The sequence below is a fragment of the Vanellus vanellus genome (genome assembly GCF_965231255.1).
Source record: "Vanellus vanellus genome assembly, chromosome: 3".
In the NCBI taxonomy this organism is placed as follows: domain Eukaryota; kingdom Metazoa; phylum Chordata; class Aves; order Charadriiformes; family Charadriidae; genus Vanellus; species Vanellus vanellus.
In genome coordinates, this window is record NC_138907.1 from 124,080,844 (window position 1) to 124,105,000 (window position 24,157).

The following is a 24,157-nucleotide window of genomic DNA, read 5'->3' on the forward strand; positions in this document are numbered from 1 at the left end:
TACTGCAGACATAAGTTATCCTTGAAAATACAAAAGCTTTTTTTTATTGCTTTCCTCGTTATAGGTTATGGGTTACCTTCATTGTGGATCTCACAAATATTCCAAAATGTGGCGAGCAAAGATCTCATGTGTTATAGCTAGCTGATCTAATATCTGGCTACTGTGGAAAGGGGTCTGCTGCTTAATCTAAAGATAATTAATTGTCTGCCAATTCAGATTACCACAGAGTTACTAGAGCACTGGTACAAGGTCAGAAGTAATGGCAGGGGGCAGCTGGAGAAAAATAAGTAGCACTGATCCTTTTTGGCACAAGCTACAACGTTAGAGCATCTCATCTATAGCACAAAGTGCATGGTAACCACTCCAGTAAACAGTGAAAGTGTTTTAATACACAGGTAAAGACAATTCCTAAGGGATCTGCCAAGTTCCTGGGTTTCCCAAGAGAATTATATACTCTACAAAATTGCTATGCTAAATACATGTATTCAGGTGATCGACTGTACTTTAAGCAGAGATCAGACACTGTGACAGTGGTCTTGCACAAACAGCTCTATCACATTCTGAACACCTTGACAATGATCAGATGTGATCCTCTGGTGCCAACTACATTTCCAACAGACCTCATTAAAAAAAACCAACACAAACGTATTTCACAAAGGCAACACAGTAGTACAAATTAATATATGTGTCCATAAAAGCAGACTAGTGACGGCTTCCGCCATATTTTAGTTTTATGAGTAACTTCTCTATTCCTAGGCTTATAAATTCTCTTATTTTCTCCAGGTGTTCTCAGTAACAGCACACCTGAAAATCCAAATGAAACTGCAAGCTTTACAAGCACGTAAACTACAGAGAGAAATTAAAATACAATCTCCAATAAACAAATAAGTGATACACCTTGCAGCAGAGTGTACCATGTAACCCGTAAAACTCCAGCTAAGCAACTGGTTTTCAATGTAAATTAATTCAGAGGACTTGAGCTGCAACTAAAAGCAAAAATGGACACTTTGGTCCAGTAAATTACCATCTTGGTGTATCTTGGATATTGCAAAGAATAGATAATTTACCATTCTTTGTGTATACAGTGTAACTAGAGCTTCCTCCCCTGCGGACTTTCAATAGTTTTTATAATTTAGCAATCAACTGAAATGATGAGGTTAACTACCACGGTTTTAATAAAAATATTTGTATGCTGCAAACCAACATCATGAACTGTCTTCAAAAGAAAAGTAATGCTGGCAGGAAGTTTCTGCGTTACAAACTACAAACAGAAGCACCTACCTTGTTAAACCGTTGCCTCCACTACCTCATTTCATCTGATAAAGTTCCTAGTTTAACATATACCTTAGGTAGGAATGCTTTTCTTTATAAATATATTGTTTGGAAGAGAAAGGAGCACAAGGTATTGCAAAGAACTGCAGCAGTTACTAAACGCAACTGCGAGCGTCAGAAAACTCCCAGTTCTGAAATGCCTCGCACTGCAGCGTAGCCGAGCCTTGAACAAATATGCTAGACTTCTAGAAGCAACTGGAAAGATCAGAAAATCCCACCAGGATTCAAGCAAATTTAAACTGTACTGCAGACACAGAGGGAGGTCACAGGGATTCATTTGCATGGACCTGAAACTCCCCATCCATAATGCAAAAAATTCACACGCTAATCTTGTAACGCTCTTAAGCCACATTAAGTAACACATTCAAAGAGTCCAAAACCCTCAAAATAAAGAAGTGAAAAGTATTACTAATATGTAGCAGTACATTCCAGTATTAAAACTATTGCTGAGCTGCGCACGATGCCTGGACAGGATATCTAGCCAAACAGAAGCTCTCCACAACTGCTCCACTTTGCCTCCTCAAGTTCATCAATAACAGCACAAATCTGTTTGTGATATCACCATCAATTTCAGAAAGATAAATGTCATGTCAACATATACAAGGCTGCCACCACTAAATCACTCAGGCAGTGAAAACAGGCCAATTAGAGAAAGACGACTGTTTGTCCACGCCATCAATCCGCCCAGTAATCTCCGAGCGATGAAGACAGCACTAGAAATAGCTGGCTTTTTTTGCACGGGATCTGCAGGGTGTTAGCAGTCCCACATGGAAGTATTAAGACAGTGACTACCCGATGTGCAGCTGTCTCCAGCAAATATCACTAAACTCTCATGTTTTTTCCTAATGATCTCAGTGAAATACAAAGGGGAAGAAGCAGCCCCAAAAGCTGACCAACATCAGTTTCTGTTGCTGGCAAACTCTATTTTATAGTTTCTACTCTTCTCTCAAAGGAAGTTAGGAGTACAAGCAAATATCTTGGGGTATTGAAAGCTGAGCTAATATCCTCTGCTTTTCATTAAGGTTGTCCGATACTTCCCATTAAAATATCTATTTCAACTGATATTGCTTTCAGACAATTTTCCTTGGAAAAACATTAAAATGAAGGTGGGTTCTACCATTGCTGAGAACAGGCTAGGAAAAAAAGAAAGCACTGTGCTTTTTTCATTGTATATTCTTTTTTTCCATTAAACTGCTTTATTATTTATTATTTTTAAAATTATTCAGCTGGTGACCTATACTTTGAAAACTGTATGTATATCTTGCTTTTAGGAAGGGCCTTTTCAATAGGTCAGGCAACAGAGCTGCACTAAACTGCCTTCTGCACACACTTGGGAGAGATTTTCAGCTCAAATTTAACTTTGTGGAGTCCACCTGCACTCAACAAACAGCAGGTTGTGAAAGGCAGCGCAGCACTTTCGCTGCACCTGCCGCTGTGGGGCACAGCAAGCTCTGCCGGCCCCGGGTCCCTGACTGAACCGGGGCGTGGGGTATTTTAAACGCGTACACAAGTTTGCGAGACCTCTGATTTGTATTTTGCTTCTTGGGTGACTGTCTTGCGAGCAAAGAGCAATGAGCACTCACAGAACGAACCAACGCAACAAGAGTTTGACGAATGGTTGACTTGACCTTACTTTCTTTGCTTCAGTACCCTTAATAAGCATACCACCGCCAACGACTCATTCAAATATTGGGAGGAGATGAACCGAAATCAACAGCATGAGAAAGCCCACACAGAAGTAACCAAATTAGACTGCAGAAATAGCACGCAGCATAAAGGCACAGGGCCACACGCTGAACAATAAAGAGAAAACAAAATATTCAATAGCTACTCATTAAGCAAACACCATCCACCCTGTGCAGTAAACGAGTCTGTGGAAAAACTAGGCTGTAAACATGAAATTAAAGACTGTCTCATAATGCACATGCATACGCAAATTAAGGCTGCCAGAGTAAGGCTGTTTGTGCATTCCCTAACTTTTGACTGTTTGACTTTGCAACTTTAATAATGCACTTCTAACGTAGTTTTGGGGCGTAAGACATTTAAATTTCATAAAGCATTTGTACCCAAATGAGGTACAGCCCTCAGAGAGCTGGCGTGACGCCAGCACAAACCCCTGCTGCCATGCAGGCTGGCTGCTGCTGTGCTCAGATACTGGTTTTTGTGAAAATCGAGTAGAGCAGAGCGTGTGGGGAGCGCATCAACCAGCGGGCAGCGTTGGGCAGGGCAATGGTGCTCTCTGCTGGGCGAGCAGCCGCATGACAAGTGCTCCGGTACCAATGCTAAACCGTTCAGCTACTGGGCTACGTGAAGGTGAACTGGTCCTGGCCCGACTGGTCGACTAACAACTGTGGAGTCTATACCTGGACAACAGTCTCGACCGACAGACTTTACAAAACACACATTCACGTGTATGAATCAAGTGAAAATTCAGCTTTTCTGGCCTTTCCCCCATGTTATTCTGTGGTAGTAGCTGTTTGAGGAGGTTTACTTCTAGCAACAGTAGCTATGTTGATGTTAAATACAGAATAACTTTAAAAAAAGCTTCCTTTTACCATGGAAAAAAAATAATCTCATGCCTGCATAACTTAGAGAGATTTCTAGGATAAAACAGTATTTTGGAAAACAGTTAATGACTTACTGCAAGTCTGAACAAACATATGTTCTGTGGGAAGAAACCGTTTAAAACCAACTTACTTTTTATCATGAAAGCTGTGTATTTTTGTGTCGTGTGTGGAGTGTTTGGGCGAAACTCTAGAGATGGGACAGGGTAAGGGAAATCAGCGTCAAAGGGTTTGAACTGCTTTCTTCTACTCAGTGTGTCATACCTCAAACAATATGCTCTCCACAACTCCCTCAAGCCCACCCTACCAAATGCCTCGTTAAGGCCTGACATGGTTGCATTTTGAACGAACTAATGCAAGCATGTTAGCACTGGAGAATGCTGTATCCTACAACTCAGAGGAAAAAGATGTAGTTTCAGTTCTTGGTCCCTTAGTAGCAGTGCCCTGCCATAGTACTCAAACTGCACGCAGACACGTTGGCGAGACATTGCTGTCTGAACTCTGGCATTTTGTACTTGCAGAAAATATTAGTTATGCAAACGCACAACAGCAAACTTGAATTTTGAGTTTAAAATGCACTCATAAGGAAGCCTACTATTTCCCAATGAACGAGAATGGGATCACAAATATCAGTTGATCTCTTTTTTTGGAGGGAATCACTGGAACTGGCAGAGGATTCCAATCTGTCAAGAATTCAGGGTTATTTGGACCTTCATGTATGTAAGAGTCAATCAGAAACCAAATCTTAAATTGGAAAGAGAACTTGAGAGGAGTTTTGGGACAGCCATGTTGTTTTTAAGCATCTTTCTCTGAAGTATCTCATACTGGCCACTGTCAGGGATAAAGTGCAAAACTAGAAAGATTTGGTACCTTATCTGCTAATAGTGAAGATGAAGAAAACAGCAAAAAATCCACATGGAGAGCAGAACCTGACCTATTGTTCAGTAGAGAATAAAGTGGGTGAGAAGAGCAGTCTTACAGCTAATAGTGAAAAGAGAAACTGTGTGGGAATACTCTAGGGATATTTTAAGAAAAGGAGGAGGATGAGAGAAGGAGATTTAAACACCTCGCAAACATCTATGAACTACCTAGCAGAATTCCTGAAGAACGTTTTCAAAGGAATCCCACCTAAAGACCTGAATGATTTATAAAGCAACCTGTAACTCTTACACAGAAAAAAAGAAACAAAACACATGGGGAGAAGCTTTAAAAAACAAAACAAAACAAAACCATGTGCAAAAAGCAACACTGACCTCAAGCCTCTTTTCAAGTGACTCTATCCTGTCTTTCTTGCTGGCCAAGTTAGCTCTTGTGTAGCGGCTCTGTCCAGGCAGGTATAACACTTGGCTGTAACATTCTTCCCACACCTGGTTATAAGCTTCACTTGAGAGCTCTCCATGCCCCATTCCTTGCTTTACCACTTCCATCTCTTGCGCCAGTAGATCCTGTGCCTGTTGGAAATGATAAGAAATAAATTGCAGTTACAATACACAGGATAGAAGAAAATTCCTTGTTTTCAATCCTTCAGTGTGCAATTCACAGGGGCAGTTTCTCTTTTCATACCAAAAGCTCACCATCAGGTTAAGCTAACTATGAAATCTAACACAGATGCTGTGGATTATAAATGAAACCCAGGCTAGAAGGATACTCAGAGCACAACTATCCCTCATTTTATGTAATTTGGCCAAACTTGACATCACTCTGCTGTAGCTAATGAAAGCTGTGGCACAGCTAGATACTTCATCTTGCCGAAGAAAAGAGATAAAAGCAAGGACCTTGACGGGAGGGAGAACTGTACAGACAGAAGCAGCTGTTCTATGAAACAAAATATCACTTTTAATTTCCTTTTGTTTGCCCTTCTCCACACAACCTGGAAAGTCAACTCTAAATATTAATGGGTGAGCTGTACAAGCTTCACTGCAGGAAATACTACTCTGACTTTAACACACACTCTGTTACCAGAGAACTACGAGAAAGATATGAGCATTCTGCTGTTTCCAGTTTAGTTTACAAAGTAACTTACAGTGAAGTGAAAAGATTCATGTTGTTCTTGCAACTCTTAATAGCCAGGTGCACAAACCTGCATAGGCACCCCGGTCCTTCCAATTTTATTTGTAAACATAAAACTCAAATATCTTTGCTGATCTGGACTCCGGTGGTTATGAGTATATGTCTTCCCTTTCAACAGGATTTATATGTGCACCACAAATTTCCCTATCAGCAGTAGGTATCTCACTACCAGCAGACATATGTTTTATAACAGCATATTGCCCAGGAAGTAATTCAGGTATCCCAAGATTAGATGATTCCAGGGATACTGGGGAAAGGAAAATTAATTACTTGTCTTCGATGGTCAAAACAGATAAAATAGCAGTACTCTAACCACATCTAATAAAGCTAAATCTCATAAAGGTTGACTTTCAATTAGCCTCTATTTGTACACTGTGAGGGAATACTTAAGGGTATTTAGTTGTGGCACCAAAACAGTTCCACAGCTTAAAGAGCTCAGCACACTGTGCTTAGCACCACTGCTAACCCTTCCCAAAAGAGCACTACACATCAGGAAAAGAAAGACGCATTTTATGAAGGGATTTTAGCAGGAACATGTTCTAAAAACAAATGAAGAAATAAAGCAAAATAAACAAGCCCCAAATGAGAGCACAGAGATAGGAAAACTTCCCTGGTTTGAATTTGATTTGAGACAAAGAGGGAATATTATGCAGAACAGCGTTAGAGAGCAAGCAGGAGCAAGGATGCAAACAACTTCTGCCCACCAGTTCAGAAATAAAATTTCCAAGGACTCTGAAGAAAGTTTCCAGACAAAAACTATTGGACTGTGTAATAGCCTCTAAGGGAAGTGATAGAAAACCCAATTCTCGCTGCACTTCAAAACAACCAGAGAAAGCACTCAGAGTGTTCCTAAGAGAACAATCTGACACTGGCGGGCCAGTGAAATTCATGATCTAACTGTATTTTCCATCTTTAATTTCTCCTGCTCAGAAATCTTCAAGTATAATTTTTCATTTAACAGCAAATTGGAAGTACATACTGTTCAGTGTTTCTCATTTTAGGCTCTTGATTCATTGGTCAGATATGGTCAAGGAGACGGATTTAAAATCTGCTTGTATATCTTTAGAGTCACTTTAAAGTAATATGGGATTTAGGTGTAGAGATACCACAGCTATTGTCAGAACGCAAATCTCGGATAGCAGGAGTCTGCATAAAACATATGACTTAGTGGCACGTGATTTTGTCCTTTTCATTTATTTTTATTCCTGTAAGCATTTGGTCAAAGGTTACTGGCAAAACTTCACAGGTGAAACTTTTTGAAAGAGCTAACCACAGCACTGTGCGTCTGAACTGTCTATCTGTCACTTGGCAGCAAAAGGCAACATCTGTAGCTGCTTAAATAAATGAACAACCCGAACCGGAACCCTTGGTACAGGACTGCTATTTAACTTGGGATTACAATGCAAAACAAGACAGAGTGCCCAGACAGCCTACTCATTTCATCCAGCAACAACCAATTCTGTCTGTTCAGCGCTTTTTAACCAGGTATGCTTTAAGATCAGTTGCCACAGCCCAGCAGGGTCTGCGTGAGCACAGCTCTGTTGGATCAAGCTTGACAAGCATAATTAAACAACTTGATTTGTTGCTCCAAGTTATAAGCTGGCTACCACTGACATATTTAGTCTGTGCTACTACGAAAAAAAAATAGCTTAGTAATTATGGATTAACAAGATACACAGGCAGCAGAAGGTGGATATCACAGCCAGTTAGTTTCATTGATTTAATATCAATTTCCAGAAACAGCAAAGTAGAATTTGGTAACTGGTGGGGTATTACAGCTCCTACCCTTACGTAAAATGATAAGCAATCACAACACATTCAAAATTGTATCTAAAAGGCAATGTGTCTGGACAAATATCGCACCCTCATCATTCTGCTGTCTACATAAACATTAGCTCACAGAAGAGAGAACGTGCGCTTAAGTTATCTTTACAGCTCTTCATACACCCCTCTGAAGACCTCCCAACTAAATTCTGTGCAGACTTGAACCCACCTTTTTTTGCAAGATTACAGGACCGTGACATATGGAGACATTAGGTGACTGGTAATTAGGCCATACAATTCTCACCTTCTTGAGATCCTCTTTGGAGAACTTCTCATAAGGATTTTGTTCCAAGTAAGCCATATGTTCTGCATTGTTGCTTCCAAATCCTGGGCCTTTCCCCTTTTTACTGGTAGGCTGTTCTCCGAATGGGTGGTGTAAAAGATCAAAATGAAGCATAGTAATCATCTCTTTTTTTATTAGCTCTTCACTTTTCTGCAAGTCTGTTAGAGGTGGTTCCACATTCAAGGGTCGCAGTATTGTTTCATTAACCTGCCCAGGAATAAAAAAAAACATGTTCATAAACATCATACACACCTAAGATCACGTTAAATTCATGTGTCTCCACCTGAATATGCATTTTATATATCAGCTAAACCATGCAGAACAGGTGCCAAAATCCCCTGCGGTGTGACACAGACACAGCAACCCAAACACCCAATTGTGCTTTCATTTGTGCATATGAAATACCTCATGACAATTTTGCTGTGAAAGTTTCCTAAAACACTGAAATCAGCATACTCAAATACAGATTTCATTCTCTCATGATCTACCTAAATTGTATTTCCTCCTATAATAGTTAAAACCTTTATTTCTGTTTTTTTCCTTAAAAGCAAATTTCGTTTGCACTTACTTCGGAGGGCCGTGGTAGATTCTTCTGAACAGCTTTGTGCATTCTCTTCAATTCCTTTGCACGCTCCGCATCTCGGAGAGCCTAGACAAACAAGCAAAGTACTACTCCAGCTACTGTGATACCATCAGATGCTTTCTACAAATGCATGGATGAAAAAAACCTGATTGATTACTGCAGCAAAGATTCCTTAAAGTATAAAGACTTCATGTTATGAAGTCACAGCCAAATAACAGGTCACTCTTTACACGATGACATCATAATTTACTGCCTCTGAAATAAACTAACTCCAAGAGGAGAGATATTCTAAAAAGTAATTTCCAGCGATCAAATTCTCCTTCAACCTCAACCCCAGCAGAGTTTGCTCTTTACAAATTTCTCTGCATCAAGTTTGACATCTGCTCTAACTCTCCAGACAGGAAATCCACCAGGAAAAGAAAGACTCTTAAATTTGCAGCCAGGATTCCACATGTCCTCTTCTACGGCATAAAAGTAACTACTTCATTAAAACAATACTTGTGGAAGTGTAAAAACATGAGATTTCTCTTTATATTACACTTCCAGGCAATAAATTACATGAAAAGGTAGTGTTGTCTAAACTTTCACAAATGATGACAAAGACCTTCCATGTTCTAATCCCAGCCATGTCATGCCTTCATTTGGAAGGCAGGATGCTATTCTCTTGTATGACATTACAACTCAAATTCTTTTCTCTGTTCTACACATATAAATTAGCTGTATTTATGCAGAATTTTTATTAGTGTGTGTGTATGCATGAGACATGCACATATATGTACATAGTATGTTCCTCTCTAAACGGGACATGCTAGGAATCAAATTCTTGGAAATGCTTATATGAGAAGATATCAGAGCATAGGATTTTTTTTTCAAATATTTTGTTCACTTGACAAAGCACAGTCATTGGCAAAACCCCCTATGAACTCAAAAAAACATTTACTTGAAGGTATATGACAAAAATAATTTGTCTGTCACAACAATTAGGATAAACAATAAATGGAAAAGAGGCTGTTCTTATACACAGAAAAATTTAAAGTATTTCTAATTACTGGCTCGTACAGCTATTTAGCCAGCAGAATTTAAGCGAGCCTTCCTTGATTATGCAACAAAACAAAATAAAAAAACGGGGACCCATTCACAACTTAGCTGTCTGGGTAATCACAGAATTATCAGAGTTGGAAGGGCCCTCTAGAGATCATCTAGTCCAACTCCCCTGCTAAAGCAGGATTGAATCCTGCGGCACAAATCATACAAAAGGGATTGCCTATCTGTGTGCTACCAGTCTGCCTGAATTTGTATATACCTGCCTTATATTTCACAAACAGTAACTTTTGACCTTAAGAGAATAACCTGAGACTGGAAACAAAAAAAAAAGAAAACCAAGCATGTTTAAAATCAAGCACGTGTCTCTGCAGAAAAATGCTTTTAATTATATTTTTATCTTCTGGGGGACAAATGCAGAAGGTAGGACGTACACACTCTTAGAGACTTCATCTTAGAAAATGACACGTGATGCACGACATTTAACAAATTAAGAAAAGGATTCAGAGGGAAAACTGATTTAGCTTCTGTGTGTATATACTCTCATGGGAGCACAGTAAACAGGTACATTTTACTTTGTTATTCTGTAGAAGCTGTGCCACTTCCACTAAACAGGTATGAAACTATGGAAACCATACAAGGAACTTATTTTATTTTAAACAAAAGGCACTATCCACATCACACACACCTACCTGCTTGCGGGCATCTATATCAGCAGTATCTTCTACAAAGGCTTCATCTACTTCATGTTCCTCAAGTTCTTTTTCTGCATTTTCAGGTAAAACAATCTCAAAGTCGTTCTTTGGAGCAGGAAGAGCCATGAGTCCAAGGCGCAGGTGTTCACGAGACTCTCTCTCCTGTTGAAGTAAGACTAAGATATAACGCTTCTGAACTCATGCAGTAAGGTGCAATACAATCAAATTCCATTCATCTACATTAACAGACATGAACAATACACAACGAATATCACCCAGCAATCTTAGTCTGCCACAAAGCCAACAGAAACAAAATTTTTCAAGTCAGACAAAAGGGGCATGTTACTAACCCAGGTTGGCCTACAGACCACCACACCAGAGTTTATGGACTGTTAAGCACAGAAACTCTCTGATGCCACAAAACAACACACAGCTTTCTTAAAGATAGCTAATGAAATCTTCAAACAGCCTGAAATACTCAAATAAAACAACAGCATGGCACTTCGCCTCCCAGTAGCTTCAGGACAACAGCAGATTCACACAAACATCTTTCAAGAAACTGAAAACATGTGAAAGTGTGTCCACACTGATGATAGACACAGAGGTATTTGCAAACCTAACTGGAACTTTTTTTCTTGCAGTTGCTTGCAAATCTGGGGATTGTGGCACGATACAAAAATGAGACAAACAGCACCAGGTCTGGAAACTAGTGGAGTCCATCAGGAAATTGAAGCCCCAGTTTTCCTTCTAGCAGTAAAATGCCTTTTTCCTATAAAAAGGCTATGGCAGAACCAAAGTAAGTATAAGGACATCAAATAATCCTTGTCCTTCAAGCTAAGAGAAAACCTGAAATTCTGAACTCGAAGAGTTATTTTTGTGAGAAGAACATGCCAAAAACTTGAAGTGGATATCCTTAGCTAGCCCAAAAAGAAAAATGTCAATAGGTCTGGTGGGAGATATCCAAATTCACAGCTAAGGCTGCAGAATCAGCCACATAAAAGGAGTTCCCAAGGTGCTACTTATTAGGTATATGCCCTTTTATACCATGTCTAATTGGCGAGGTACATCTGGCTGAATCTCCAAGAATGGAAACATCTGTTGTCAAAGGCGACGAAAGAATCTGGATGGGACTCAGATTACTGGACATCTCAAAACCACGTGCTGCTAATGGCAAAAATTAAACTCCTTTAGCTCAATGTTGTCAACAGGGCAGACTGATGAAAAGGTCCTGTAGGTAAAGCGGGAAGCCCAGATGATGAGGGATTTGAGAGCTGTGTAGTATGGCGAGGAAAATGAATCTTTCCTTGATATATATTTCCTGCTCAGCTTCAAAGATACAAGTAGGACTGAAACTTAACTATGTCTTCTTTGACAAATAGCTTTAGGGTGCTTTTACTGAGCATACTGAAAGCTGTTCTAAGTGGCAAGATTTCTGTTCTTTCAAATTTTATCAGGTAATGAGTACAGACCTGTAGACAAGTGGTAGAAATAACACTTGCTATAAAGTGCTATTTCAGGAGATGAGAATTAAAATTCCTGAAAATTAACAGAACACTGACACCCACTTCTTAAGTACTTCTTACCATTTGTTTTGCATAAGATGGGTCACTGTAATCTGCCATTCCCTCTTCCGGGTTGATGTTCAATTTATCACGCAGTGGAGTTCTACCAGGAGTTGTACCAACCACAGGTTTCGGAGTTAGTCCTCCGCGTGGAGTTAAGCCTTCTGGTCCATGAGAAGGTGTTCTAAAGGAAGTGCAGATACAGTAATTTATTTTTTTTCTCCCCAAAGAACTCTACTTGCAAAAGTCTGAATGCTGCAAGAAGTTATGTAAATACCATTAACAAATACAATCTAGATTTTTTATTGGGAGGCAGTGAAACCATAATACACAATTAGAAGAATCCAAAAAATAAATTGTTTAAACCTGGCAATGCGTAACCAAGGACCTGTCAAGCTGAAATCTAGGCACATCATTATGTTAAGAGAAGTTTCAGGAACTATATCAACACAAACTCCCACTGTTAGTTTTGAGAGATTATCTTGTCACCAGGTGCTATTCTGGGATACAGTAATCAGGATTTAATTGCAAGATCTGATTTCCCTATCACCTGTGACAAGTCATTCACTCTGAATCCATCTGGCTTAACAGCTGTCCCATCTTACAATTGAATGAATCACTCTGAACATGCCTCTTTGCTTTCACTGATTACTGAAGGAGTAATTACACTACAATAATTACTTTTTAGCACCTAAGAGGTTAGGCAAGATGGATTAGATTTTGTGGGCCTCAGTTGCTTCTCCTTTAGGCTGGGAAGAAATCCTGTTCTCTATGCAATAACTTACTACATGAAAGGTGTGCAGACACTGTCTTGGGTATAGCCGGAAGTTTTCTGTTGCGAGCTTATAATGGGGTCTCACATAGTGATGACAATAATAATAATAATAATAAAAATAAACTGAGAAGACATTGTTAAATGTCTCAAAGCAAACAAGCTCAGGAAGGGGAAAAAGTTTTAGAAAAAAGCCTATGTTATGGTACTCATCTACAGTTACATAAATATTTTCCAACAGCAATGTAGGTGTGCTATAGAGAATAGCCCTAGCGGAGACAGACTGGACACGATGATTTAATATATCATGTCTAGTTACTAGTCACTGTCATTCTGTAGTAGATGCCATAATGGTGGACAAACACAACTGCATATATGGCCTGACACACACTACTGACCCTCTTTTAAGGGATACAACAGTGCCTTATTTACTGGGTACGTCTGTGAGAGCCAAGTGATGCTTTCCCGTTGCTTGAGGTTGTTCACCCATTTTTATGAATTCTCGTTTAGTATAACAAATACAAGCAATAACATTTTCAGGATGACACCCACAAAAAAAACCCAAGTGAAACGAACTTTTGTTTTCAAAGGAATGTTTCATAGGATATATTTACTTTGTTGATTACACTAGTAGAAAAATCTTTACGCTGATTTTCCAGAAGAAACAATTTCCAAGTAAGTGGGTTGTTTTTTTCTAGTTGTCTTAGTTCCATGCAGTGTTTAAAACCCTATTACAATTTTCCTTTAATACCTTTTGAGAAAATTCTTATAACTAGGACATGAAAAAAACCCACTGAACAAAAAACTTAATGCAAGGCAACAACTTCCATAAAAACCGTGCATCAAGATATTACAAATTTTGTACCACTATAGGAAAAAAAGGTGTACTTAATGTAAATATTTGCTCTTTTGGCGTAAATAATAAGATGATGGCTCTGCTTCACTACTCTACCTCCTTAAAAAGTTATGGCTTCCCTTTATTTATTTTGAACCACTTAATGGATTATTCTTTTTTCCTCTCTACTCAAGGTCTTGCATTTTCACACTGATACAGCATTTCTGCAATCAAGCCAAGTTGATACTTAGGTACCATATTTTCATGTGCAAATGTGAATTTCAAAAGCTAAAAAAATCACCCCAAACAAACAACAAAGCCCAATCAGACAACAAAATTAGAATGTCTTTATATTTTTTAATATAAAATACCCCAAATGAACAGCCAGATCACTCCAGGCCAAACTCTACATTCATTCTGCACTGCACTGACGCCAACAGATCTCCAAAGGATTCATTTATGTAGATCCAATTAAAAGAGCAGGGCTTTTGCACACAGCTTTTAAACAACAAAATAAAGCTGCTTTTGAAAAGCTGCCATAATGGTCCTTTTTATTTCATTCTCCACTTTTCCTACTAGCATGATACAAGTAAAATTAGAACCTAACCTGAAAAAAACTGACAGACAAAATGTACCAAGTATTTTTTAGCCATATGGTATTTGGCATTTGCAGGATATATATTTATTCAGGACCCACTGTATGAGTTAAACCAGCAATTCCATACTATTTAGATTGGCAATATAAGAAATATTTTATTTTGGATATATATGGCTTATAAAATATTTACTCCAGCTTTTCAAAAATTCGATGTGGGTTTGGCCAAGGGACCTCCCACCCCTTCAACTCAAAGGCATGACTTTGGAAAGGCTAGGATCCACATACAGAATGACACTCCACCTTACTATTTATACTCCTGTATTACTTCAGTAAAATTTATACTGCTCCAGACCACAGAAGACCTCATTTTGGACCAAAACTCCAGTGAGCTGTACACTGTACAAATATAGATGAAGGTGATGTCGCTGAGTGATGCGAAAGACACAGAGAAGGAGAAACTTGTACAACAAGGGTTTGAAATAAGAGCGAGTTAAAATTTGTTTTGAAGAACTGATCATGATGTACTATTTCACACATTGCAGTCCACTCCCTCCACCCACCTCCACCAGATACAGGCCCAGCCGTGCACCCAGTAGAAAAACAGTCGGCTTTACCTGAAGGGTGTGGAAAGCACAGTATTTGGAGTCTGAACAACCTGTTTCTGTGGTGTTACTCCCGAGAAGTCACTTTCATGCAAGGGAGTGTTAAGACCTCCTTTCAGGGGGGTATCCACATTAGTGAGAGCCATCAAATTCTGTGCTTCCTGTAGAACAGACAACACATGCAGTGCATCACTAAGACTTTCAGAGTCACACCCTACTATACGTGTTTAAAAGACTCAGTAGCAGTAAGGACAGGTGAAGAGTTATTTGGATATCAATCAGTTTGTGTAAAAAGTTTACCACTTAACTCCCATAGAATCACAGAATAGTCAAGGTTGGAAGGGACCTCTGGAGATCATCTAGTCCAACCCCCCTGCCAGAGCAGGGTCACCTACAAGAGGTTGCACAGGACAGCGTCCAGGTGGGTTTTGAATGTCTCCAAAGTGGGAGACTCCACAACCTCTCTGGGCAGCCTGTTCCAGTGCTCCACTACCCTCAAAGTGAAGAAGTTCCTCCTCATGTTAAGATGGAACTTCCTGTGTTCAAGCTTGTGCCCATTACCCCTCGGCCTATCAATGGGCACCACTATTTTTTAATATAATAAATAATAAATTAATAAAATAAATGGTATTTACAAACCCTACTGCTCCAATGAAAGGGGTTGTAATCTTCATTTTCAGTAAAATATATCAAAAATTGGAATTGCAAAAATGACTGGCTTACTTAATGTTTCAACTTCCTTCAGTTTGCCAGACTCCATAAATCTGCAAGATTTATTAGCAACTGAATACTCAAGTCATCCTAAGGATCCTCATTTTCAGAGGCAACAGCATATTTGCACTCTGAAATCCAACATCAATGAAGTTTATCCAAACTGCACTTCAAAAAGAATAATCCAAAAGAGATGGCCACTATTCAGATTTTTGGTCCGTGACTCAAGGGTCCGTGAACACTCTCTTACTTTTTTTTTTTTTTTTGCCTTTACACTGAAGAATTAAGGCACTCTGAAAATGACCTGAGACAACAAAACTAATGCATATAGCAAATATCTTCACATAATACCACTAATCCTTCTACAGAACTGCGTACATGCATAATACTGTGACATATGTGATGTCACAGTACTCTGTCTGAAGGTGAATATAATCGTTCCTGAAAACATTACACAGAGTGTTAGGTCATGATCTGTAGAGTCAGGAACTTTCTCTTTTCTCCCATCATGAAACAAAAGCTGTTGAAATACAGATCATTACCAACATAGGGTTGGGGGGGTTTGTTTGTTTGTTTGGGGTGGGGTTTTGAGGGTGGAGTTTTGTTTGTTTGTTTTACACACCAGGTGCACTGCTTTAATTTAGCCATTTCCCCACACTCAAGAAAACATTACCCAACACTACTAGTTTTTGAAAGAACCTACACACACACAATCAGTGCAACACAAATATAATTCAGAGGCTGCAGAAGTAGGTTTTTGAAAATCTTTGTCCTTAGTGGTTTTAAGCCAATAGAATGCTAGGAAAATATTCTTGCATTTTTGCAGTTAATTACTTTTTGCAACTGAAATAAAAGCTGAACAGCAAAACTATGTAGGAAACAACATTAAAGACATCATTTTAAGGACATATACACCTTCAATACTGAGAGGTACCCAAAACAAGGAGAAATTATATAAGACACGAGGAAAAAGGTTAATGCTGAAAGTTGCATGCACTATTTAATACAAAAAAAAAAAAGGTGTCATAGTGTTTTGAAGCACGGTGACAACTGATCAGATAGAAGTGGATCTGCTCCTATGCTTTTCAGTGTGCCCTGGAGGTCACGTGTCAGTTTAAACCCCACTACTGCACATCATCTAAGGAAGGTTTCTATGGTATTTACAACATCTATTCAGCTGACTACTATTAAAACTAAAAGCCCATTCTGTACATTTATACTCTACCTGCAGGATCCTGTCTTGTGCTGCTGGAGTTTTGGGAGTCCTTAGTGCTATGCTGTTGTTGGTCACATTATATTCAGACAGAAGAGTGCTGGAAGCCGAGTTTGTAATTCCAGATTCCTCAGCAGTCTGGCGTGCAATCTCACTTGCCTGGCCTACTTTTACAACTTCTTCAAGTTCTGTATCAGAGATCTTTAAAAGAGAAAATTCCAAGGCATAATAAGATAAAATACAACCACAAAATCCACTTGATAAAACAGAAATTATTGATCAGCACTGGCCTTGTGTGTCATTTATTGATCAATGAACAGCTTACCTGAGGAGCTGGAAGCACTAGTTTACTTCTTTTTTTGGTAAATTCTGACACTCCACTGGTCTGGAGAATAGCTGAAGGCAAGTCTGACTCTTTTTTCCGTTTCATATGTTGTTTGTCTTTTTTGCGCTCTCTTCCCTCCCTTTCACTGTCATTACGGACAAGAGAATCGGTTTAGAACATACAGGACAGCTACAAACTAAAACAAGCAAAGAGCAAAAAGCCTGCATGCTAATAAAAAACTGGATATGCCGAAATAAAGCATGTTGCAGGAAAAGTAAACCACCTTGCGGTGCAGAAGCTAAGTGATGAGACATGGTCTGCAGATCTTGCAGCAGAACCTAGAACAAGGCTGTGTAATGCTTCTACATTCTGGAATTAGGCAACAGGGGGTTGCTTCACCTACAATCAGCAGGGTTACTCAGTAAGAAAAAAAATGTCAGTCAAAGAATTTAGACAGTAAGAATAAGAGGATGTGAACAGTCCCTTTTCCTCCAGCAGCTGCTAAGGGAAGACGAACATTTTCTGTGTGGTATGGGAACCAAGTTCTCTTCAGTATTTAATGAAAACGCTATTTTCTTCATGGCAGTCTGAAGCTCCTGCCAGACCCTCTGAACTAAGAGCTGTACAGTAAGAATTAATTAGATACCAAGCTAATAAATCACATCATACGCAGACTGGACCTACCCTCTCAGTAAAAAGTAGCTGGCATAAGTAGTGGGAAATGCAATTGTACAATTAAATATGTGCCATACTGCTGCTGAGGAAGATGGACATTTAATTTCTCAACTGCACGTTTGAGGATTTTTTCGGACGGGGATAAATTAAGCATTAAAGGAGATTGTAGTATTACTTTTGATGGAATTGCTCTTAAGTACAACAAGTAAAATCTACACTGGAAGGCAATCTTAATAATGTTACGACTTGGAGAAAGGACTGCAAATACACAAGCAAATCTACTGCTAAAAGAAAATAAACCTCAAAAAACTTGAAATTTCAATTTAAAGAGCAAGAATGTGCCTGAGAAAATTTATTCTTATGGAAAAAGGGTTCAACTAGAACTTTTAGAAAGATAAAAATACCAAAGACTGAAAAGGCAGAAGCAAGCTGCACTGGTATCTGTCCCACAGAAAATACAACTCCTGCCCACATTATATTTCAGACATTTCCATGACTTAGCATTTATAATATGTGTTGGGTTTCTTTGTTTTGTTTTGTTTTTTCTTTTTCAAATATAGTGTTCCCTCCTTCGCATAACACACACTTACGATCTTAATTCTCCATCCAGGTCTTGCTGACGTAGCTTCCTGAAATCTGCATCCAGGGACTGGTAGTTTTCCTCTGATGTGTCATAAAAACCAGGGGCAGGCTTCTTTTCAAATGGAATTTCTGCATTATAATCCACACCTCTCTTCTTTTTTCTTTTCTTCTGGATCTCAATTCCAGCAGCCCGAAGTTCTCGTCTTTTCTGGAGAGCAGCAAGCCGTCTAAGAAAGAGTAATGCGTGATTTAAAGTGTACACCTATAGGTGGCTCCTGTATCCTACGATCTGGTACTACTTTAATCAGTTGCTCCTGACATAGGGCTGCACGTACTTAAACAAGAATGAAGCTCTTGTCATAAATGACTATCAAAAAGTCTCATATTGCAATGACTTAAGGCTGTGGCTATCTTTATGCATTGTAAGTGCTCCAGAGTCAACAAAAGCAGTCCCAGTGTATGAAACTAAGCATAAGTTTACCTAGCTTCTTCCAGTTGCTTCTCTCTTGCTTTTCTTTTGGCCTTCTTTCCCTGTGTATTAGCCAGACGAGCTCTAGCTTCAGACAGCATTTCAAGTTCATCTACAATAGCACAGATAAATACAGCTGTGAATTTGCACTTAAAGATGGGAGTAAGGGAAAAAGCGACATTAAGATCAGAAAGCAATCTTTAAAAGCTGAATGAATCAGTATTTTCCCAGGCATTCTGTATGATCACTAAACTAGTTTTCTCCAAGTTGTTCCAATACATTTTCTAAATCATTGGCCAGATGAAATGAAAGCTTTAAGAAAAGAATGCCTAATGTTGAAAATAATTGAAATAATATCTAGAGCAAATCAAAATATCTACATAAAAGGCAAACTTACTACACTAACAAAATAATAATTTCATTTACATCTTCATTTGAGAGTACTGTATTAGAGAACTTGTTAATTTCATTTACATCCAGATCCAAGAGCACTATATCTGTGAACTTGTGACTGTTCAAAACCAGCATTGATTCATGCATGGAATTTTGGCAACATTCATTTTTTTAGTTCATAGCATCGCTATGTGTGAGGAAAAAAAGTCACGTAGTCCTGTGCTTCAGCACAGATTCATCTGGGAGGTAGGAGCTGATGGAAGAAGATGATGCAAAATAAGAACGCAAACAAGCAGAGCAGTTGTCAAAACAAGTAACAGTCAGTCATGGTAAGTGATGACGAAGACAGATCAGAAGGCAGAAAACACACCAAGAAAAGGAAAAGTACACTGGGAAACTATAACTGACTGGCCCGATACAGAAATGAGACAAAACCTATACGAAAAAGTCATCAGGGTGTTGAGAAAAAAAAGACAAGAGAAACCCAGCGTACAGAGGCTGTATAAATAGTTAAACCAAAGAGATCAGATTTCTGCCAAAAACCAGTAAACAAACTCCTATATTACCTTCATCCATGTCAATAGGATCTGGCCTGGCTGGTTTGGTTTCTGGATTTGGATCAATTTCTCCAGGTTTAAGTTTCCGAGGATCATCAGCAGTTTCTTCTTCATTGTCTCTCTGAGCAGCTTTGTCCCTAAAAATCCATTGTATGTATGTCACAACTGGCTCTTTGTTTTCCCCCAGGCTCATAATAACCATCCTTTAAATGTCTCCAAAGACTAATCAAAAAAAAGTAACCTTGTACTATGTACCATACATACAGCTGCTACACAATTACTGCAGAAGGGATTTATGAACATGGCACAGTTACATAATCTTAAATCAGACAAGAGAAAGAAGCCAACACAGTATTACATTACAACAATGAAATATATTATAAAATACAATATTGACAAAGCTAATAGTAGAGAACTCTCCCCAGGTAATCTTCAGCAGTAAGGATGAAAATTCAGGCAGTGTGACAAAACCAACCACTGAGTTTCCCATTACGCTTTTATACTCAATCAGTCACACCAGAATTAAGAAAGCTCACAAGGGAAAACAGCAATTTCCTTCCCAGCTCGTGGCCTAAAGAAACCCTATGTAGCATGCAGAGATAACGGCTGCACATTCAGCCATTTCAACAACATGTGTCTGGTGTCTGCTTTTTCTTCTCTCTCACCCACTCTCTCACGCTGATCAGCCAGTCAAAAAATACCCAAATAAACCCGAAATGGAAACCTATAAAAAGCATGAATCTTGACACTCCTCTAGCCAGAATGACCAGAAGCAAGAAAATATACACCTATCTCTATTCAAGCCTGCTCTCCAGGTTCCAGAAGCTTCTTCTTTCAAGCTAGACACATCGACTGAAAAGAAATAGTCCTTAAGGGTTTGCTTCCAAAAGGACTTCGTCAACTTGAAACCACCATACTTCAGCACCATGGGAGAAGGGAATGACACACCACTACAACAAACTCTACAGATTCTCCTGCTATGCACCTCTAGCACAACAGTAACTCACAGCAGAAATTCATAGTGCTCCAAACACTGTGCAGCAGTTCTTCCAATAATTGGGGCAATGGTTCTCCACTGGGTTGGCATTAGCTTGGCCAGGTGCAACAGCTTCTCTTCCTCTTCCCGGGACCACTCCGTCTTTTTGATGCTCGGGTCTAGCCATTCATACCTGTTAAAAAGTGAAAAAATTAAGGACGACAGATCCAAGCTATCAATTGATTTGTCTTGAATTAATTCAGAACAAAACTTGTAATGCAAATTTCACAGTTTCAAGTTTTTTCTGTACAAAAGGATGCTTACTCCAGAGTATTTTTATGACATATGTATTTGAGCTTTAAAATGTATTATTTATCCACTGCTTTTCATACAGATACTGCCTTCTCTTCCTTTCTCCATCTCTATTCTGGCTAAGTAAGGAGTCAGAAAATTAATCCATAAAAAGAAAAGTAAAAATCACAACAAACAAAAGTACCAAAAACACTAGATTTGTTTTGTCTGGATCTTACTAATCTTTAACTGTGCCTGTACTGTTACCTTTATACAAAAGTATTCTAATAAATATGTGCAGTTCAGTACTCGAGAAACTAAGTCTGATTCTCAAATAGATTTGTACTGCATGTATTTGCATAAATTTTAAGCTTCTATTTTTTAATATGAAACCAAATTCCAGTGCATTTTCTAACATTTATCCTCAAGCCAAACTCTCATTATGAAAAATTAGAAAATTATCTGTAAGAGAGATTAATATCTTAAAATTTTACTTCCTTGATAATACGCACTGATTAGATTAGTTTAAATACAGGGGAAAAAATCATGTATGCAACCTTAACTGATCCTGCATTTGCTAACACTGCAGTCACTGGCAAAGAAAACATTTGGCTACTTTTGTTCAATTACTTTCAAGCAATAGGAATTCAAAATATTCACAATAGCAGAAATCAAACAATCTTAAAACTATTGTTCCTCTGTGGACATAAATTAATCTGTGGTAATTTCTAAACTCCCACTAATTATGAATCTCATATTCCCAGACACAGCACTTCTCACTTACCATCTGGCTTTGCACTGCTTTGCTGATTTTCTATGCAATAAAGAAGCAATACGAGACCACTGGTTTTTGCCATATTTCATCACAGCTGCTTTCAGAATTTCATCCTTAAAAAAAAAACACACCAAACCAACAACTGTTATGAATCACAAGCACTTGCAAAACAGAAAGTTTGAGCTCAAGCACAGAAGACGACAGTGGATTTCACCTAATGGGTTGACCCAGTGAAAAAAGCACAGCACTGCTGCTTCTATTCTAAATTTTCTCAAGATGAATGAGGATTTGTATTTCAAAGGCAAATAAAATCAATAAAGATTATATGAAAAAGACACGTGATGATTATTGTGGCCAACTTCACAGACCCGACAGAACTTCCAAAGCGATTACTTTCAATCACAGTTTTTAAAGGTTCTGTATGTCTTCCTTGAAGGACAGCAGTAAGAAGGTAGGGAAGTGTTTGTCTGGTAATGACACAACATTTGGAAAAAAATAGAATTGATAGATACATTTGGGTGGTTTGTTTTAAATAAGAATATAAAATTATCTTCTTTTTAAATTACATACTTTAATGCAAATGAAAATCTAACTATCGAAGGAATATGCTATTAAAAAAGAAAGAATCACAAAAGTAAAGGAACTTTAAAGTACATTTCTCTTTTACAAGTAAAATTTAAAATAAATCACTTTAATGTTCAGAATGTAACATCCAAAAGTGCTGATCCCAAAGCTTATAAACTTCTGAGAAAAAAATATGTAATGGATTCAACTTGGGAGTCAGGTTGTTCATACACATCAAATGTTCACTGAGACTTCATCAAAAGCCAGAAGTCCTATCAATTGTCTGTCAATCCGTCCATCAATCCCTCTCTTCCCTCCCCCCAGATAAATGGGTTCATTATTTCTGGTTTCCTCAAAGGTCATAAAGTGGTATTTTAAATGCATCAAAGCTATTCTTGCAGTCTTGTCAACCACAGATGTTCCTCTTCTGTATCCAATAACTACTCGTAGTTGCGTTCAGAGTCTGCTCAGCTGTACCGTGCAGATGCTAGTCATCAAGGACAGATACTCTGTCTAGCACAGACATTTCTCAGAGCACACTGCAGTTTTAACTGTAAGCTGACGACGAGTTCTGGCTGGAGCTGCTACAGGAAACAATTCGTGTAATTTCTATTTTAAAATAAATAATAAATCCTCTTTTGTTTTTTAAAATTTACTTGGTGTTATATGGCATACAGTAGCCATACTGATGTCATTGGCAGGCTTTTTTGCAAGTAATTGGTCATTTTACAAATGACCTAACATAAAAATAAAGAAAGTGGAACCAGTTTAACATTTTATGGATAATCAAAATGCTCATAAAAAAAAAAAAATAGTACCAAATAGAGCTATTTCATTTCTTGTAATCATTAACGGGTGATACAACCATCTACATAACCCACTGATGTTTCTTTTAAAAGTCACCAAAATCAGGCATTATAGAATACCATAAGGACAGGGTTAAGCACACAGGGGTTCTTCCTACCCCCTGCTGACTCCCAATTTAACTGCCTCCTGGCACACAGCTGATATGTCACAAATGGTTAAAAGCACATATAGGACACAGTACATTTATTATCTGCTATTTTTTCTCACTGCTTTCTGGAACTACATACGCATCTAGTGTTTACAGTACACAGGGCCAGAGTTCTGGATTTTACACAACGTTGGGTTCCTCCTGTTGCTTTAAGCATGCATGCCATCTAATAAAACTGGCATCCTTGATTTCTCATGTTATTATTTTCTTTCCACAATCAGTTGCAGTGCTGAAAGCATGTGATGGCAAAAATGGGAGAGAGGGATGTTTTTTTGCTCTTTTTTGGAACAACACATAGATTTCTGTGTACAAAGCCCTTAGGACTGCACATGAAGAGCTCATACCCATCTTCACCACTTCCATATTCAGAAAGGCCTTCAAGGGCAAGAGATTCCGGCTGCCTCATACCCCTAAAGAATAAGAACCCTGCCTACGAAGTATAAGACACACTCCAGCCTGCAACAGGGACATCTCCGAGGACGAGACGGCCTACACATCCCTTCCAGCCGCTGTGGGGCAGGGGCAGGACACACACATGGCTGTCCTGTCCTCCCCAACACGCAGCCTTCAGGGGAAACAAATCTGACTATGGCTGGGGACGAGGAGGAAGGTCCAGGCGGCTGAGGAATCAGAGCCACAGTACCTACAGACACCTAACCCTCTACATTCCCCACTACATAGGGCCCAAAACAACCCCCATGTCCCCCCGCACTGTTACAAGACACCCTACTCGACCAACCCCCCTGCGCATGCGCACTACGACCGCTACACCAGCGCCTGCGCACTAGCGCAGTGCACCCCCCCTCCCCAGCCGCTGAGGCCCCGGCCCTTGGGGGGTGGGGGGATTAAA

General features: G+C 39.0%; 1 protein-coding gene across 1 annotated transcript in view; it reads right to left on the minus strand.

Moving 5' to 3' along the window:
* CDC5L (cell division cycle 5 like) overlaps nucleotides 1-24,157 on the minus strand; it is a 36,131-nt gene that overhangs the window by 11,829 nt on the left and 145 nt on the right. The window contains exons 2-14 of the mRNA XM_082480450.1: nucleotides 21,738-21,841; nucleotides 20,694-20,855; nucleotides 19,696-19,823; nucleotides 18,749-18,848; nucleotides 18,276-18,494; nucleotides 17,011-17,155; nucleotides 16,698-16,886; nucleotides 14,774-14,922; nucleotides 11,976-12,138; nucleotides 10,390-10,554; nucleotides 8,642-8,722; nucleotides 8,035-8,280; nucleotides 5,150-5,347 (exon numbers count right to left, since the gene is read on the minus strand). Coding sequence (XP_082336576.1) covers nucleotides 5,150-5,347; nucleotides 8,035-8,280; nucleotides 8,642-8,722; nucleotides 10,390-10,554; nucleotides 11,976-12,138; nucleotides 14,774-14,922; nucleotides 16,698-16,886; nucleotides 17,011-17,155; nucleotides 18,276-18,494; nucleotides 18,749-18,848; nucleotides 19,696-19,823; nucleotides 20,694-20,855; nucleotides 21,738-21,841 — 2,049 coding nt within the window. The remainder of the gene's footprint in view (nucleotides 1-5,149; nucleotides 5,348-8,034; nucleotides 8,281-8,641; nucleotides 8,723-10,389; nucleotides 10,555-11,975; nucleotides 12,139-14,773; nucleotides 14,923-16,697; nucleotides 16,887-17,010; nucleotides 17,156-18,275; nucleotides 18,495-18,748; nucleotides 18,849-19,695; nucleotides 19,824-20,693; nucleotides 20,856-21,737; nucleotides 21,842-24,157) is intronic.